Here is a 16,318-nt window from a genome sequence, read left to right as displayed (position 1 = left end):
TTGTCACAAAGTGTTATTTTCCGCTAACTTGTGACAAAAAATAAAATCTTCTATGAACTCACTATGCCCCTTAATGAATACTTTGGGATGTCTTCTTTCCAAAATGGGGTCATTTGGGGGGTATTTATACTATCCTGGATTTCTAGCACCTCATGAAACCTGACAGGTGCTCAGAAAAGTCAGAGATGCTTCAAAATGGAAAAATTCACTTTTGGCACCATAGTTTGTAAACGCTATAACTTTTACCCAAACCAATAATTATACACTGAGGCTAAGTTCACAGTGGGACGTTAAAGGGGCACTATGGCGAAAAATTGTAAAATTTAAAATACCGTATTTTTCAGAATATAAGACACACTTTTTCTCCCCCAAAAATAGGAAGAAAAAGTGCCTGCGTCTTATATTCCAAAGGCAGGTAATCCCCGACTTCAGAACCGCCTGCCGATGCCAACCGCCGATCCGCCGCATTGCCAGGGACTCCCTGCCTTGTCCCCCTGTGTGGTCTGCCGGTCCGCTCCCCCGGTAACAATAACTGCAGAGCAACTCACCTTTCTATGGATTTCAGCGCTGTGTGGTCTGCTGTGTGGTCCTCCGCCTCCAGCATGTCAGCTACACCTGTAAATGAAAAGTTAGCGCAGAGACGCTCACCTACTCAACGGCAGCCGCGCGGTGGCAGCACGATCTGCAGACATCTCTCCCGGGAGGCTTCCCCTAGTGACAGCTCCTGCTAATGACTCATTGAGTCATGGGGAATGACTCATTGAATCATTAACAGGAGCCGTCACTAGGGGGAGCCACGCAGCTTCCCCTAGAGACTTCTCCTGTGAATGATTCAATGAGTCATTCCCCATGACTCAATGAGTCATTAGCAGGAGCCGTCACTAGGGGAAGCCTCCCGGGAGAGATGTCTGCAGATCGTGCTGCCACCACCGCGGCTGCCGCCGAGTAGGTGAGCAGACATCTCGGCCTCCCGGGACCGAGATGTCTGCAGATGGTGCCGCCACCGCTGAGTGGGTGAGCGTCTCTGCGCTAACTTTTCATTTACAGGTGTAGCTGACATGCTGGAGGCGGAGGACCACACAGCAGACTACACAGCGCTGGAATCCATAGAAAGGTGAGTTGCTCTGCAGTTATTGTTACCGGGGGAGAGCTCGACATTGGGGGGGGGGGGGGGGGGGCAGAGGACAGGATGGGGACTGGGGGGGCACACACATGGACATTTACAGGAGGGGGCACACACAGGAGGGGGACACAGGGACTGGAGGACCACACAGGGGGGGGGGGTGAAGGGGACACAGAAACACACACAAGAGGGGCAGGAGGGGACACAGACACACACAGGGGACAGGAGTGGACACAAGGGGCCTGGAGGACCACAGAGGGGGGCTGGAGGAGACACACAGGACATGAGGGGACACATGGGGCAAGAGGATCACACAAGGTGGCAGGAAGGGATGCCACACACAGGGGGACAGAAAGGGACACATAGTGGACACAAGAGGACAATGGGGAGAACATGTACTGTACAATACGCTCCTGGAATATGGACGCACCCGGTTTAGTATATACTGTATACATTTTTTTCCCCCAGATTTTTTATACTATCCTGGAATTCTAGCCCCTCATAAAACATGACAGGTGCTCAGAAAAGTCAGAGATGCTTCAAAATGTGAAAATTCACTTTTTGCACCATAGTTTGTAAACGCTATAACTTTTACCCAAACCAATAAATATACACTTATTGGATTTTGTTTTATCAAAGACATGTAGCACAATACATTTGGAAAAAAAAATGTGTATAGAAATTTTACTTTATTTAAAAAATGTCAGCACAGAAAGTTAAAAAAAAAATCATTTTTTTTTGACAAAATTCATGTCTTTTTTGATGAATATAATAACTAAAAATCACAGCAGCAATCAAATAGCATCAAAAGAAAGCTGTATTAGTGACAAGAAAAGGAGGTAAAATTCATTTAGATAGTAGGTTGTATGACCGTTAAAGCTGCAGTGGTCTGAATGGAAAAAAGTGTCTGGTTCTTAAGGGGTTTTATAACTGCAGTCCTTAAGTGGTTAAACATCCATCATAGTTCTATCAAATTCACTTGGCGTTCCATAAGAACAATTTACACTATTTTGGATGTGGATATATATCTGAGTGATAGTGTGCTTCATACTGACCTATACAAAAAGAACACAGATAGAAATAACGCCCCATTAGCGAGTAGCTGCCATCCACGCTCTCTGATTAGAGGCCTCCCTAAAAGTCAGTTCATCTGCGCTAGACGCATCACTTCTACGGATGAGGATTATACTAAACAAGCGAATAGACTTGTTGAAAATTTCACAGAAAGAGGTTACAAAAAAGAAGAGGTGGAACGTACAGCATCTGCTGTTGCCATGATGGATAGAACAAAGCTGAGGCGCAAAAGGCCCAATTACCAACAAGACAGAGGGGTGCCATTTATTTCCACTTTTGATACACATGCTAGATTGGTCAAAAAGAGTATATTGGATAACTGGACTCTCATACAAGCTGGCCCTATATTATCTAAAGTATTTCCCATCCCTCCATCTTTTGTATATAAGAAGGGCAAGAGTATTAGAGATATGTTAGTGAGGGCTGATGTGAAGCACACCACACCTTCAAGGGACACCTTTCTACCTAAACAGCTGGGGATATTCCCATGTCTCAGCTGCCAAAACTGTTCCAGCATTATTAAGGGGGATTATGTATGTCACCCTAGGAGAGGAACGAAAATCAAGGTGAATGGCAAATTCTCATGTGTAACCACCAATGCAGTGTATTTATTGAAATGCCCGTGTGGTATGGGCTACGTAGGACAAACTACACTGGAAGTACGTGTGCGAATTAATGAACATCGCAGTGACATTAGATTGTATAGGAAGTATATTAATGATCCTGACAAAAAAAATGTACTCTCCCTTAGGTAAACATTTTTACGAGTGTGACCATACTGTAAGTGACCTGCGTTGGTGTGTTCTGGAGAAGGTGTTTACGGCTGCTCATATTGATGGACAGACTGCTCTATTGAGACGTGAAAGCAGATGGATTGATAGAGGCGCTTAATTTGAATCCTTGTGCAGATTGTTTGATACTCCTCCCTATATTGCCTGATGAAGCGGGGTTGAACCTGCGAAACGCATTGCATTTCTTTTTGGAGTTCCTAATAAATGTGTTTGACTGTCTAAATCGCAGTCGTTGTCGTGTCTGCTTGAGGGAGGTAAGACCACCACTTCCTCCTTCAATTTTGCCATTTAAGTTGGTTTTTAAGCTCATTTAATCTAATCTTATACTTTTGGCGCCTCTGTTCATTGTATACAATTTTGAGTCCACCCTTGGTGGAGGGTTGCTACCCTTTCTTCCTGTCTACAGAGAGCGACTTCTTAATCCTGAGTGGGGTCAGGACAATCTCCCCACCTGCCTTTACAGTGGTTGCCTGCTGGTGACCCTGACTTGTGAGTATCTAGCAACACAAACTTATTGCCACCTTGTCCAGTACGAATTACACTATTGGGGCTCTTGGTGTTCCCTGTTTTTATCTCTTTGTCAGATGGATTGATAAGCTAAGTACTCTCACTCCCAATGGACTAAATGATGATTTTAGTTTAAGATGCTTTTTGTAATGGATTTTGTATATTGCACTGTCCCTTTAAATTATTGGCTGTGATCTCTCCTTTAAGTTTTGTGCCCGCCCAGTTTCTTTGGGTGTGTCTTTTATGCTGTTTGTTACATATATGTGAACACTGGTTGTATTTGGTAACACTTGACAAAGGCCTAGTGCCGAAACGTTGTGTGCTTTTTGCTGCTATGGAATAAAACGTTTTCTGCTATAACTGCAAAAATCCAGGTGGAGACCCAGTCTGCAATTTATTAATGGTCAGCGACATGCCAATGCCTCTGAAATGGTGCAAATGCTATGGTAATTATATGCAAAGTTATGCAGGAGCTGCATCTGTCCCATTTTTCAATCTGCATCAAATTTCCATCAATTTGAAATTGTCAGCAGCTCACTTACCATCCCTAATGATGATTGTTCCTCCCCTCAGAATTCTGTAACAGGAAGTGATGATGTTTCTCTATTTGCAGGGCGGAGTCCTTGCATCAGGAACCTCTCAGAGACTCGTCTCTCTGTATCCACAGACTGTACAATGGAGGATGATGTAATTGGAGAAGCATCGCCTGCAGATATCCTGGTTACCCCAAATATTCCTCCAGACTCCCCTAACCTGTCTAACCCAGAGGGGTCCCATACCCAAAACAGCGCTCCCCCTGCCGGAGGATCTTATTCCTGTTCCACATGTGGTAAATGCTTTGTTGGGAAATCACAGCATGTCAGACATGAGAGATCTCACATGGGTGAGAAACCCTATTCATGTGCTGATTGTGGAAAAAGGTTTGGGCACAAAGCACACCTTGTAACACATAGGAGAACTCACACTGGTGAGAAGCCCTATGCATGTGCTGAGTGTGGGAAATGTTTTGGAGAGAAAGGAAGTCTTGTCGTACATGAGAGATCTCACACTGGTGTGAAGCCTTATTCATGTGCTGAGTGTGGAAAATGTTTTGAGAAAAAGGAAAACCTTGTCAGACACAAAGGACACCTTGTCACACACACAAGATCTCACACTGGTGAGAAGCCTTATTCATGTGCTGAGTGTGGGAAATGTTTTGGGCAAAAGCAAAACCTTGTCAGTCATGAGAAATTTCACACTGGTGAGAAGTCCTATTCATGTGCTGAGTGTGGAAAATGTTTTGAGAAAAAGGAAAACCTTGTCAGACATAAGAGATCGCACACTGGTGTGAAGCCCCATTCATGTGCTGAGTGTGGCAAATGTTTTGTTCAGAAATTCGACCTTGTCAGACATGAGAGATCTCACACTGGTGAGAAGCCCTATTCATGTGCTGAGTGTGGGAAATGTTTTGTTCAGAAATCCGACCTTGTCAGACATGAGAGATCTCACACTGGTGAAAAGCCTTATTCATGTGCTGAGTGTGGGAAATGTTTTGGGCAAAAGCGAAACCATGAGAGATTTCACACTGGTGAGAAGCCCTATTCATGTGCTGAGTGTGGAAAATCCTTTGGGCACAAAGGATACCTTGTCACACACAGGAGATCTCACACTGGTGAGAAGCCCTATTCATGTGCTGAGTGTGGGAAATGCTTTGGGCGCAAAGGATGCCTTGTCACACACAGGAGATCTCACACTGGTGAGAAGCCCTATTCGTGTGTTGAGTGTGGGAAATGTTTTGGAGAGAAAGGAAGTCTTGTCAAACATGTGAGATCTCACACTGGTGTGAAGCCCTATTCGTGTGCTGAGTGTGGGAAATGTTTTGTTCAGAAATCAGACCTTGTCAGACATGAGCGATCACACACTGGTGAGAAGCCCTTTTCATGTGCTAAGTGTGGGAAATGTTTTGGGCAAAAGAGAAACCTTGTCAGACATGAGCGATCTCACACTGGTGGGAATTCATGTGCTGAGTATGGGAAATGTTTTGTTCAGAAGTAAGACCTTTTCATTCATGAGAGCTCACACTGAGAAGCCCTATTCATGTGCTGAGTGGGAAATGTGTTTGGACTCCTCTGGATCCTTTGCCAGGATTATATTTGTTGATTTCAGCTCTTCATTCTATACCATACAACCATTGCTGCTACACGGCAAGCCATCCAACTAAGCATACCTGAACTCCTCTGTAAGTGGATTACCAGTTTCTTGACCAACAGGAGACAGCAGGTTAAACTTGGGAAATACATCAGTGTTCTCCCCAGGCTCTTTTAGCCTGGTGCTCCACCCGGCTAGTTTTGGTGACCACCCGGCTGTCCTCGGCTCATTTCCTCCTCTGCTACAAGCAGAGTTGTAGACAGAAGCACTGGTCCTGCATTCTCTCATCTTGCCCCACCCGGCTACTATTTCATGCTGGAAAAAATTTCTGGGGAGAACACTGTACATGTTAAGCTCTTTTGATAGTTAGCACTGGAGCACCCCAGGGCTGTGTGCTTTCCCCACTTCTTTATTCACTGTACACCATGGGCTGCATCTCCACTGATCCACCTGTAAAGGTTCTAATGTTTACAGATGACACCACAGTAGTTTGGCTCCTATAAAATGGGGATGATTCTGCATACAGGCGTGTGGTTGGTCAGCTTTCCTCCTGGTGCAGCAGCAACAACTTGAAACAGGAGATGTACCACCTACGGCAGCTTAGGTAGTGGTTGATTCATTAACACTAACGCGCTCACATACCATGAGGTACATTAAGCCACATGTGGTGCTTTCAGTGCAGCATTCAGGAAATGCTTTAGAAAAGAAAGTAATGGTAGAAGCAGGTAGAAAGGCAGTTGGCACTGCAGCAGTATGTAGTCAGCATGGAAGGGGATTAGGTAGGTAGAACACACTTCACCCACAGTGTTGTAACTTGCATGCTCTGATCCAAGGGAAGTACATACATGGAAGAAGGAGAAGGAGCAGGAATAATCGGCACTGCAACGTACATTTATTCTTCAAAAAGTGAGGCACAGTCCAAATGCATAAATACAAAACAGTAGTGCAGCATACATGGACATACCGGTGCTCAGAGGTGTGATGGTGACGGTGGGTGCTGGGCACTGCTCGCCTGACGGCCATTTCGCTCTATATCGTGCTTCTACAAAGGCTAGACTAGCTCCCGGCGGGAAACTGAAGTCCAAAGGATCGTAGATATACTGTACCCAGGCGGCGAAGTGGTTAACTGCTTACTTTTTTTTTTTTTTTTGCTGTAGTAGTTCTTTAATGCAGAACCATGCTGCACGGACTGGAAAGTATTACAGCTCAGAACCGAAAATGAACACTTCTCACCCTGTTTACTACCACGTTCTATATTCTGTCCTTGACCTGTAATATGTCGGATTTTCCAATACAGGAGATTTAATGTATTTATTCATAGACTAAATAAAAATAGTTATAATTTTATCTTCCCTTTTATATAGGATGTGAAGATCCTGAAGACTGTATGATTCATCCTAGTGATTAATAAGTGTGATTATAGTGAGATGGCTTGCATGAATATTATATCGTTCATTTCCAATTTAATATAATTGAAAAATAGTTGAAAAACAGTACTGTTGCGTAATGTTTTCCCAGAATAGATTCAGAGGGAGAGATTTATCAACGCATTACCAACAGTTTTTTCTTTTAAATCTGTTCTAACCAGCAGGGAGAACAGTTCTGCATGATAAGAACCTTCTTAAATCCCAGGTAATAGTGGCAATTTAGCATGAATTTCTAGAGCTGCACTACAGTTAAGAAAAGTGCAAATCCATCCCTAAACTGGCGCAGAATAAGAAGTGCTTGATAGCAGTTCTAAAGATGAAGAACTGCAGGCTAGACATGTTTTGTGATGTGCTCCTCCCCCCTGCTGAATTCCTCCTCAGAGCCTGCTGCTATCAATACAGCAGGTGTGTTGGTTACCTCAGCAACAGGAATTCCCCTCACACACTGCACTGTCTGAGAGACTCCTCCTAGCTCCTCCTATTTTACAAAAGTTTTAGAAGAAATCTGCACTATCTAATGATTTCTTAAGATGCCTGAGACAGTTTTGCAAAGATTTCTAAAAAAAACTACCAATATTTTGTCTCAGACACTCTTGATAAATCTGGCCCAGAGAGTCTCTTTATCATTATACCTGATGTTTGATCAACCTTGTGTTCTTAAGATTAGTAAATAACATATACTGGCTATATTTACCGATGTCCAAAGTTTGCTGTTGTAGATTGAAATCTGGAGGCTGTTTAGAGTAGGCCTGTACGATTTTAGGAAAAGATTGAATTGCACGATTTCTGTCAGAAATTGCGATTTCGATTTGACTCACGATTTTCTTCAAATCAAGCTTTAGCATGTGCCTCATCCAGACCTCCTCTGTGCTAAGGAGGCGGGGGTGGAGCTGTGATTAATCCGAAGCTTAAAGGCTTCATAACTGGCCAAATTCTTGACTGACAGTGACAGTATAAACAAACGGAGAAAACCTGGCGCTATGATCAATGAGTAGTTATAGTTTGAACCTCATATATAATCACACAATCTTTACTGTCGTATGCCAGAGGTAATGTGTAATAAGGTATTGAACAGTAGTAACACACCTAATATAATGTCTGCTGCCCGCCCAGCTGATGATGCGCTAGACCAGGGGAGTCAAACTCAAATAGACAGGGGGCCAAAATTGAAAAATTAGACCAAGTCAAGGGCCAACGAGGGATGGAGGGGTTATCATGTCTTCTGTCCCTTTTGTCTCCATGCAGCACAATCATTATAGGGGGTGGATAAGAGTCATGTCACAGTCACACCGATATGCACAAACACACACTTCTCGAGCACTCCTCCTGCAGCACACACTTATATGCACACATACACACATCCTGCAGCACACGCCGATATGCACAAACACACACTTCTCGAGTACTCATCCTGCAGCACACACTTATATGCACACATACACATCCTACAGCACACACCAATATGCACAAACACACACTTCTTGAGCACTCATCCTGCAGCACACACTTATATGCACACATACACATCCTGCAGCACACGCCAATATGCACAAACACACACTTCTCGAGCATTCATCCACCAGCACACACTTATATGCACACATACACACACATCCTGCAGCACACACGGATATGCACAAACACACACTTCTCGAGCACTCATCCTGCAGCACACACTTATATGCACACATACACATCCTGCAGCACACGCTGATATGCACAAACACACACTTCTCGAGCATTCATCCTGCAGCACACACTTTTATGCACACATACACAGCACTCACTGCCACTCACAGAGTCATGCACTTCAGTCTTTCCTGCTGAATCTCCCATACGCTGTGCAGATCCACATGCTCTCTTCTGCAGTGACATCTTTTGGAAGGGGTAGGAGGGAATTCCTTCTCTGCTAGCCATGGAACTGCTGAATGAGGGGTAGGAAAAGTTGGATACACCTTGTCTCTCCCTGTGCTGCATTAAACAATTGGAGAAGAAACTGACACCTATGAGCTGCTAGAGGGAAAGAGACAGAGTGACTGCCAGAGCGCTGATGACTTAGGAGCAGGCACCAGGCGGAAGTAAAGATACTGAGCTGCTGCAGGGAGTGAGAGCTGCTGAGCCGCTGCTATTCGTACTCAGAGCTGCGCACAGCGGGAGAAGGACGCTGGAGAGTTACTACTGCACAATGGGAGGGCACAGGTCCACAAAAAAAAGCCACTTTAGCGATCATGGAACCGTCGTTTCTGTGATCACGATTTCGATATAAAATTGATAAATCGTTCAGGCCTAGTTTAGAGTAACCCTAAGCTTAGCCAAGAAGGGACAGACAGTTTATTTAAAATAATCACTGAGTAAATGTTATCTAGTATCTGATGGATGAAAAATACAAGCCATGCCTCGGGAATAAAATGTATATAAAAATATACTGTCAGTTTTTGCCACATAAGAGAGGTATATTATATTATGTTGATACAGTGGGTTGCAAAAGTATTCGGCCCCCTTGAAGTTTTCCACATTTTGTCACATTACTGCCACAAATATGCATCAATCAGATAATATATTTAAGTCCCTGCAAATGTAAGCAAGGAAAAGGATATAGAATTGATCCATAAGATCATATGTCAACATATGCCCAAATCTACTTGCCATTTAAATGAACGTTATATCATTAATCCTCACCATTTGAACATCAATACAAGTGAGTTTGTATGAGAAGTATGCCACTCCTATACATAACAATTGCGACTGGCTTAATTCAATGCAGATCATCAATAATGCACTCATATGGGATAGACATTAAACATTAATTATATCTTGTCTTATGTGAATTTAAATCTGTGATATATTGTGCTAGCCTGTATGCAACCTGTCTGTCGGAGATATGTACTGTATGTGTAAATGCATGTCTGCATTTGTACACATATTCTGCGATAGAAACAAGCATACGCTATTCACTTGATAATGAAAGTGGATGATACAACATTCCTCATAGGCAGATTCCGACCATATTATTTCATAATGTATTGTCAGCATTATGCCAGAAAATTGCTGTTTGATGTCAAATTCTTCTGAGAAGCCAAGAGGTCGAAAAACCAGTTTGAGACGGCGAACACTAAAGCTAATACTAAATAACCTCATAGGAGACACAATGTAACCAATTCTAATCAGATAGTTGTATACTGGGGATTTTCCCATTGTTCAATCTTGAGGGGAAGATTATACAAGCTTGCAAAGTTTATTCTTGCTATTACCACATTCAAAATTCAAAGATGGAACAATAGATGGAATGCCCTTCCACAGCACATCCGCCTATCTCCCACCTTTGAAATCTTTAAACGCTCCCTCAAAACCCACCTTTTCCGACAAGCATATTCTCTAGCTTAGGCCATGCACCCACTAAATAACCTAATTACGCACTGCCTGTACATATAATGTATACTTCCCCCACCTCTTGTTTCCACCCCATTCCGTTAGATTGTAAGCTCGCAAGTGCAGGGCTCTCACACTTTTGTGTCATGGAATGTTATTAATTTAATTGCTTGCACTCTTATACATTTATACATTTTAGTCATCATGGCAAATTTGCTATTGTATTCAGCAGTTCTGTATTTTGTATTAGTGTTCATATTTGATGTATATCATTGTCTGTATCATTATGTATCCCTTGTTTGTTTTCTTACATTGTACAGCGCCACGGAATATGTTGGCGCTTTGTAAATAAATAATAATAATAATAGCGCCACTATAGTCACGGGTTATAATAGGTATTACAATGGTGGAAATCGTGAAATCCATTAAAAAGCCAAAGGTGACATCTATTGGTGATAGAAAATATTGCAGCCCATGTGATATTCGTTAACCAGTAATTAAAAATAAACAATTTAAAACACACCTACTGCGTGCTGATTTGTTGAAGTGATAGTCTCCTGGGCAATCTTATAGATAGTGATTAAAATAAATGATGAGGGCCTAGTCGTCACAGGGGAGACAACATCTGAATAGAACATCTAAGAGCATCTAATACAGTGGGATGTGAAAGTTTGGGCAACCTTGTTAATTGTCATGATTTTCCTGTATAAATCGTTGGTTGTTATGATTAAAAATGTCAGTTAAATACATCATATAGGAGACACACACAGTGATATTTGAGAAGTGAAATGAAGTTTATTGGATTTACAGAAAGTGTGCAATAATTCTTTAAAGACAATTAGGCAGGTGCATAAATTTGGGCAGTTTTGTCTTTTTTTTATTTTAAAACCTTTAGAACTGATTATTGGAACTCAAATTGGCTTGGTAAGCTCAGTGACACCTGACCTACATACACAAAGTAATCCATTTATGAGAAAGAGTATTTAAGGGATGAATGTATGTCTTTTTTCAACCCAAATAACTATGTAAGGGGGTCAATTGTAAGTTTCCCACCTCTTTTAATTTACTCTGAAGAATAGCAACATGGGGGTCTCAAAACGACCCTCAAATGACCTGAAGACAAAGATTTTTCACCATCATGGTTTAGGGGAAGGATACAGAAAGCTTTCTCAGGGTTTTCAGCTGTCTGTTTCCACAGTTAGGAACATATTGAGGAAATGGAAGACCACAGGCTCTGTTCAAGTTAAGGCTCGAAGTGGCAGACCAAGAAAAATCTCGGATAAGCAAAAGCGACAAATGGTGAGAACAGTCAGAGTCAATCCACAGGCCAGCACCAAAGACCTACAACATCATCTTGCTGCAGATGGAATCACTGTGCATCGTTTAACCATTGATAAAAGGAACAAGCACAGAGACAACGGGAGCCCAAATGGTGCAGTATATCACGACAAATGATGAATTAATGAAGGACAGATGAGTAATACTCACAAAGGTGGGTTGCAGAAGGGCAACCAACCACTTTAGGCAGGTGGAGATGCACAACCCCGACTCCACTCAGGTTACCAGGGGACCTGGAGATGGTTGCTGTCTTGCAAAAGGCACATACACTCTGAGAGCCTATGTGGTGGTAATAGCCACTAGGAGTCGGGTGTAAGGGACCTCCCTCACTCAAAGGGGAGTAAGACACAGGATAAGGGAAAAGAGGTGCCCAGGAAGAATCAAATGTATTAAAAACAAATAAAAAATAAAAAAATGAGGTGGCTTACCTCGATGAGAAATTCATATAGAATGAATTTTTATTAGTATAAAGCACAGCCATGCATTCCTTGGGAACTCACCCACTTCCTCAGGCCAAATAAAGTACCACTAAATGCCGGTAGCTGCATTCCAGGTACCTCTCAAAAAAAAATATTCTATATGAATTTGTCATCATCGAGGTAAGCCACCTCATTTTTTCTTTTTTTTACCCGGTATTAGTACATTTTATTCTCCCTGGGTGCCTCTTTTCCCTTATCCTGGTGCATTAAGTGTACCTTAGGGCTCCTTCACACTACAAGAGCTTTTCTAAGCGCTTTGGGATTTTAAAAGCTCTTGCTAATGTTATCCTATGTGAGTGTTCACACTTGAGCGATGTGATTTTGTAAAAATCCCCAATAGCATTGTATTAGCAAGAGCTTTTAAAATCTCTAGCATTTAAAAAGGTCTTGTAGTGTGAACAGGCCCTTGGTGTTTCCGTGAGTTTGCTCAGTTTCACTTTATCCAAGAATGTGGTATCTGAGGCCATGGCTCCCCCTTGTGGTTTCTGATAGAAATGAGCAAAGTAGTTCTTAAACGACCCATTAATGTTTAGTAAATCATTGTGAACGCCAAACAGTGGTGTTATCTTTTGTATATCATTACAATATACTTTATCTTACCTTACTTAACAATTAAGCTCTCGGCTACCCATCTTTTTCAGAGCTGTGAGCGTTGTCTGATCCTCTCCAACTTGGCCCTGTTGTCCGTTTTGGATTCTTTATAAACATAATATTTTTAATCGCTCCATTTGCGACATAGGAATGGCAAAACTTTCCACAGTGTTTGATTTTACCACATCCCCTTTGCTTTGTGTTACCATCACTGGAGGGTGGTGAATGAAGTGTGCAGAGGTACGAATGGGCAAATCTAGTAACAAGGGCACCGCCACAGGCGGCAATAATAATAGTTGCAATTAGCGGCAATAATAAATAATGTAATAGAGGGTGCCGTGGCTACCTGCTATGAACATTTACGACTATAGGTACCCGCTATGTATAGTCACAATTGCATAGCGAATAGCCCTGACGTTATTTCATAAATGTCCAATCATTGGCACTAATCACAGCTTTGCAACAGGGAGAAAGTGTTGGGGTTAGGCAGCACCAGGTGGTTGGGCATCTGTAGGGGGAGGTTTAAGGGTTAGGCATCGGTAGAGGGGGGTTAAGGGTTGGGCAGCGGTAGAAGGAGGGTTAAGGGTTAGGGATCAGTAGAGGAAGGGTTAAGGGTTAGGCATCGGTAGAGGGAGGGTTAAGGATCGGTGGAGGGAGGGTTAAGGGTTAGGCATCGGTAGAGGGGGGGTTAAGGGTTAGGCATCGGTAGAGGGGGGTTAAGGGTTAGGCATCGGTAGAGGGAGAGTTAAGGCTTAGGCATCGGTAGAGGGAGGGTTAAGCATTGGTAGAGGGGGGGGGGGGGATTAAGTGTTAGGCATCGGTAGAAGGGGTGTTAAGGGTTACTGCATTGGTAGAGGGAGGGTTAAGGGTTAGGCATTGGTAGAGGGGGGAAGGTTAAGGGTTAGGCATCGGTAGAAGGGTGGTTAAGGATTAGGCATCGGTAGAGGGGATTAACGGTTAGTCGTCAAAAATTGAAACACACATACTCATCTCTGTACTATTTACCATACAAAGGATAAAGTGTGGGGACATCTAGTGTACAAAAAGTGAAAATACATTCACATACATTAAAAAATATACAGTGGCTTGCAAAAGTATTCGGCCCCCTTGAAGTTTTCCACATTTTGTCACATTACTGCCACAATCATGAAGCAATTTTATTGAAATTGCACATGCAAGACCAATACAAAGTGGTGTACACGTGAGAAGTGGAACGAAAATTATGCATGATTCCAAACATTTTTTTTTACAAATAAATAACTGCAAAGTGGGGTGTGCGTAATTATTCAGCCCCCCAAGTCAATACTTTGTAGAACCACCTTTTGCTGCAATTACAGCTGCCAGTCTTTTAGGGTATGTCTCTACCAGCTTTGCACATCTAGAGACTGAAATCCTTGCCCATTCTTCTTTGCAAAACAGCTCCAGCTCAGTCAGATTAGATGGACAGCGTTTGTGAACAGCAGTTGTCAGATCTTGCCACAGATTCTCAATTGGATTTAGATCTGGACTTTGACTGGGCCATTCTAACACATGGATATGTTTTGCTTGAAACCATTCCATTGTTTTCCTGGCGTTAAGTTTAGGGCCGTTGTGCTGCTGGAAGGTGAACCTCCGCCCCAGTCTCAAGTCTTTTGCAGACTCCAAGAGGTTTTATTCCAAGATTGCCCTGTATTTGGCTCCACCTATCTTCCCATCAACTCTGACCAGCTTCCCTGTCCCTGCTGAAGAGAAGCACCACCAGAGCATGATGCTGCCACCACCATATTTGACAGTGGGGATGGTGTGTTCAGAGTGATGTGCAGTGTTAGTTTTCCGTCACACATAGCGTTTTGCATTTTGGCCAAAAAGTTCCATTTTGGTCTCATCTGACCAGAGCACCTCCTTCCACATGTTTGCTGTGTCCCCCACATGGCTTGTGGCAAACTGCAAATGGGACTTCTTATGCTTTTTTGTTAACAATGGCTTTCTTCTTGCCACTATTCCATAAAGGCCAACTTTGTACAGTGCATGACTTATAGTTATCCTATGTACAGATTCCCCCACCTGAGCTGTAGACTTCTGCAGTTCGTCCAGAGTCATCATGGGCCTCTTGACTGCATTTCTGATCATCGCTTTCCTTGTTCGGCCTGTGAGTTTAGGTGGACGGCCTTGTCTTGGTAGGTTTACAAGATCACATGATCGTGTCACATGTCGACACGCAGGGGACCACAATCACTTCCATATTCTACTCTAGCTGGGGTGCCATGTGGGTAAAAGAGACACTGGTGAGGGGGAGGAAACTCTATCATGGGCACATACCACTTTAGCGTGGAACAGAGGAGAGATTTAAAGGATACCCGAAGTGACATGATGAGATAGACATGGGTATGTAAAATGCCTAGCACACAAATAACTATGCTGTGTTCTTTTTTTTCTTTCTCTGCCTGAAATAGTTAAATATTAGGTATGTAAGTGGCTGACTCAGTCCTGACTCAGACAGGAAGTGACTACAGTGCAATATTTGATATTTAGCCCTTTCAGGCAGAGAAAGAAAAAAAAGGAACACAGCATAGTTATTTGTGTGCTAGGCACTGTACATACCCATGTCTATCTCATCATGTCACGTCACCTCGGGTATCCTTTAATATACAAGTATTGGCATTACATGAGATGGCAACAGGCTGATAACAAATCAAATGCACTGCTCACTACATATCCTGAACGGTGAGTGAAAGGAGCCCGCTGCGCATCACTCTGCTTTATTCATGGCCACGACCATCACATCTGCCTACCATCACATCTGCATACCCTCATGTGGCATCACTGATGCCTGTATGTGAACTGATCCTTTTGTTATTTAGGTCTGGTCTAAATAGGGACAAATGGCCTCACAAAGCCCATGACTAGGCAGGACTGATGCCACAACTCCTTAAGGTTATATGTAACAGTAATGTGGTATGAGGTCATGGCTACCTCTATATGTAAAGATGTCAGATGTACTGTAGTACATGTTGGTGACTGTCATCTACTATAGGTATCAGGTGTACTGTAGTATGTAGTGTACTGCAGTCATTGACTCCACACTGTAGAGGTGGCAGTTTATACAGGTAGAATTTATACTATAAGTGACTCCTTCCATCAGGTGAAAGGTATACTGTAATCTGCAGCAGTGTCTGTCTTTACGCTATAAAGCATGCTGCATTTTCTACCCTCGGCCTATACTCGAGTCAATCATTTTTTCCAGTTTTTTTAGGTCAAGGTTGGCTTATACTTGGGTCAGCTTATACTCGATTATATACAGGAAGGTTGAATGTTTTACTGCCTCTATTCAGTGGCAGCCTATTAAGTGTCCCAGAGTTTGAAAAAGGTCAATAGTTCATGTATTTTATCTCTCACTGCCTTTAGAAGTTGTATTCTGTCAGGAAAACTTTTATGGCTGTTATTTTCTTATCAGTGATTTTTACTATATTCGCGACAAGGTACCGACAAGACAGAAGCCGTCACTTCCATGCC

At 42.8% G+C, this 16,318-nt stretch overlaps 1 protein-coding gene across 1 annotated transcript in view; it reads left to right on the top strand.

Moving 5' to 3' along the window:
- The window catches only part of LOC137536987 (zinc finger protein 208-like), a 71,659-nt gene extending 60,719 nt beyond the window's left edge, over window positions 1-10,940 (top strand). The window contains exon 14 of the mRNA XM_068259150.1: window positions 4,109-10,940. Coding sequence (XP_068115251.1) covers window positions 4,109-5,529 — 1,421 coding nt within the window. The 3' untranslated portion in view covers window positions 5,530-10,940. The remainder of the gene's footprint in view (window positions 1-4,108) is intronic.
- Window positions 10,941-16,318: the final 5,378 nt, after the last annotated feature.

The sequence above is a fragment of the Hyperolius riggenbachi genome, chromosome 10 (genome assembly GCF_040937935.1).
Source record: "Hyperolius riggenbachi isolate aHypRig1 chromosome 10, aHypRig1.pri, whole genome shotgun sequence".
In the NCBI taxonomy this organism is placed as follows: Eukaryota; Metazoa; Chordata; class Amphibia; order Anura; family Hyperoliidae; genus Hyperolius; species Hyperolius riggenbachi.
The sequence above is the reverse complement of the archived record's forward strand: the minus strand, read 5'-3'. Positions and strand labels throughout refer to the sequence as shown.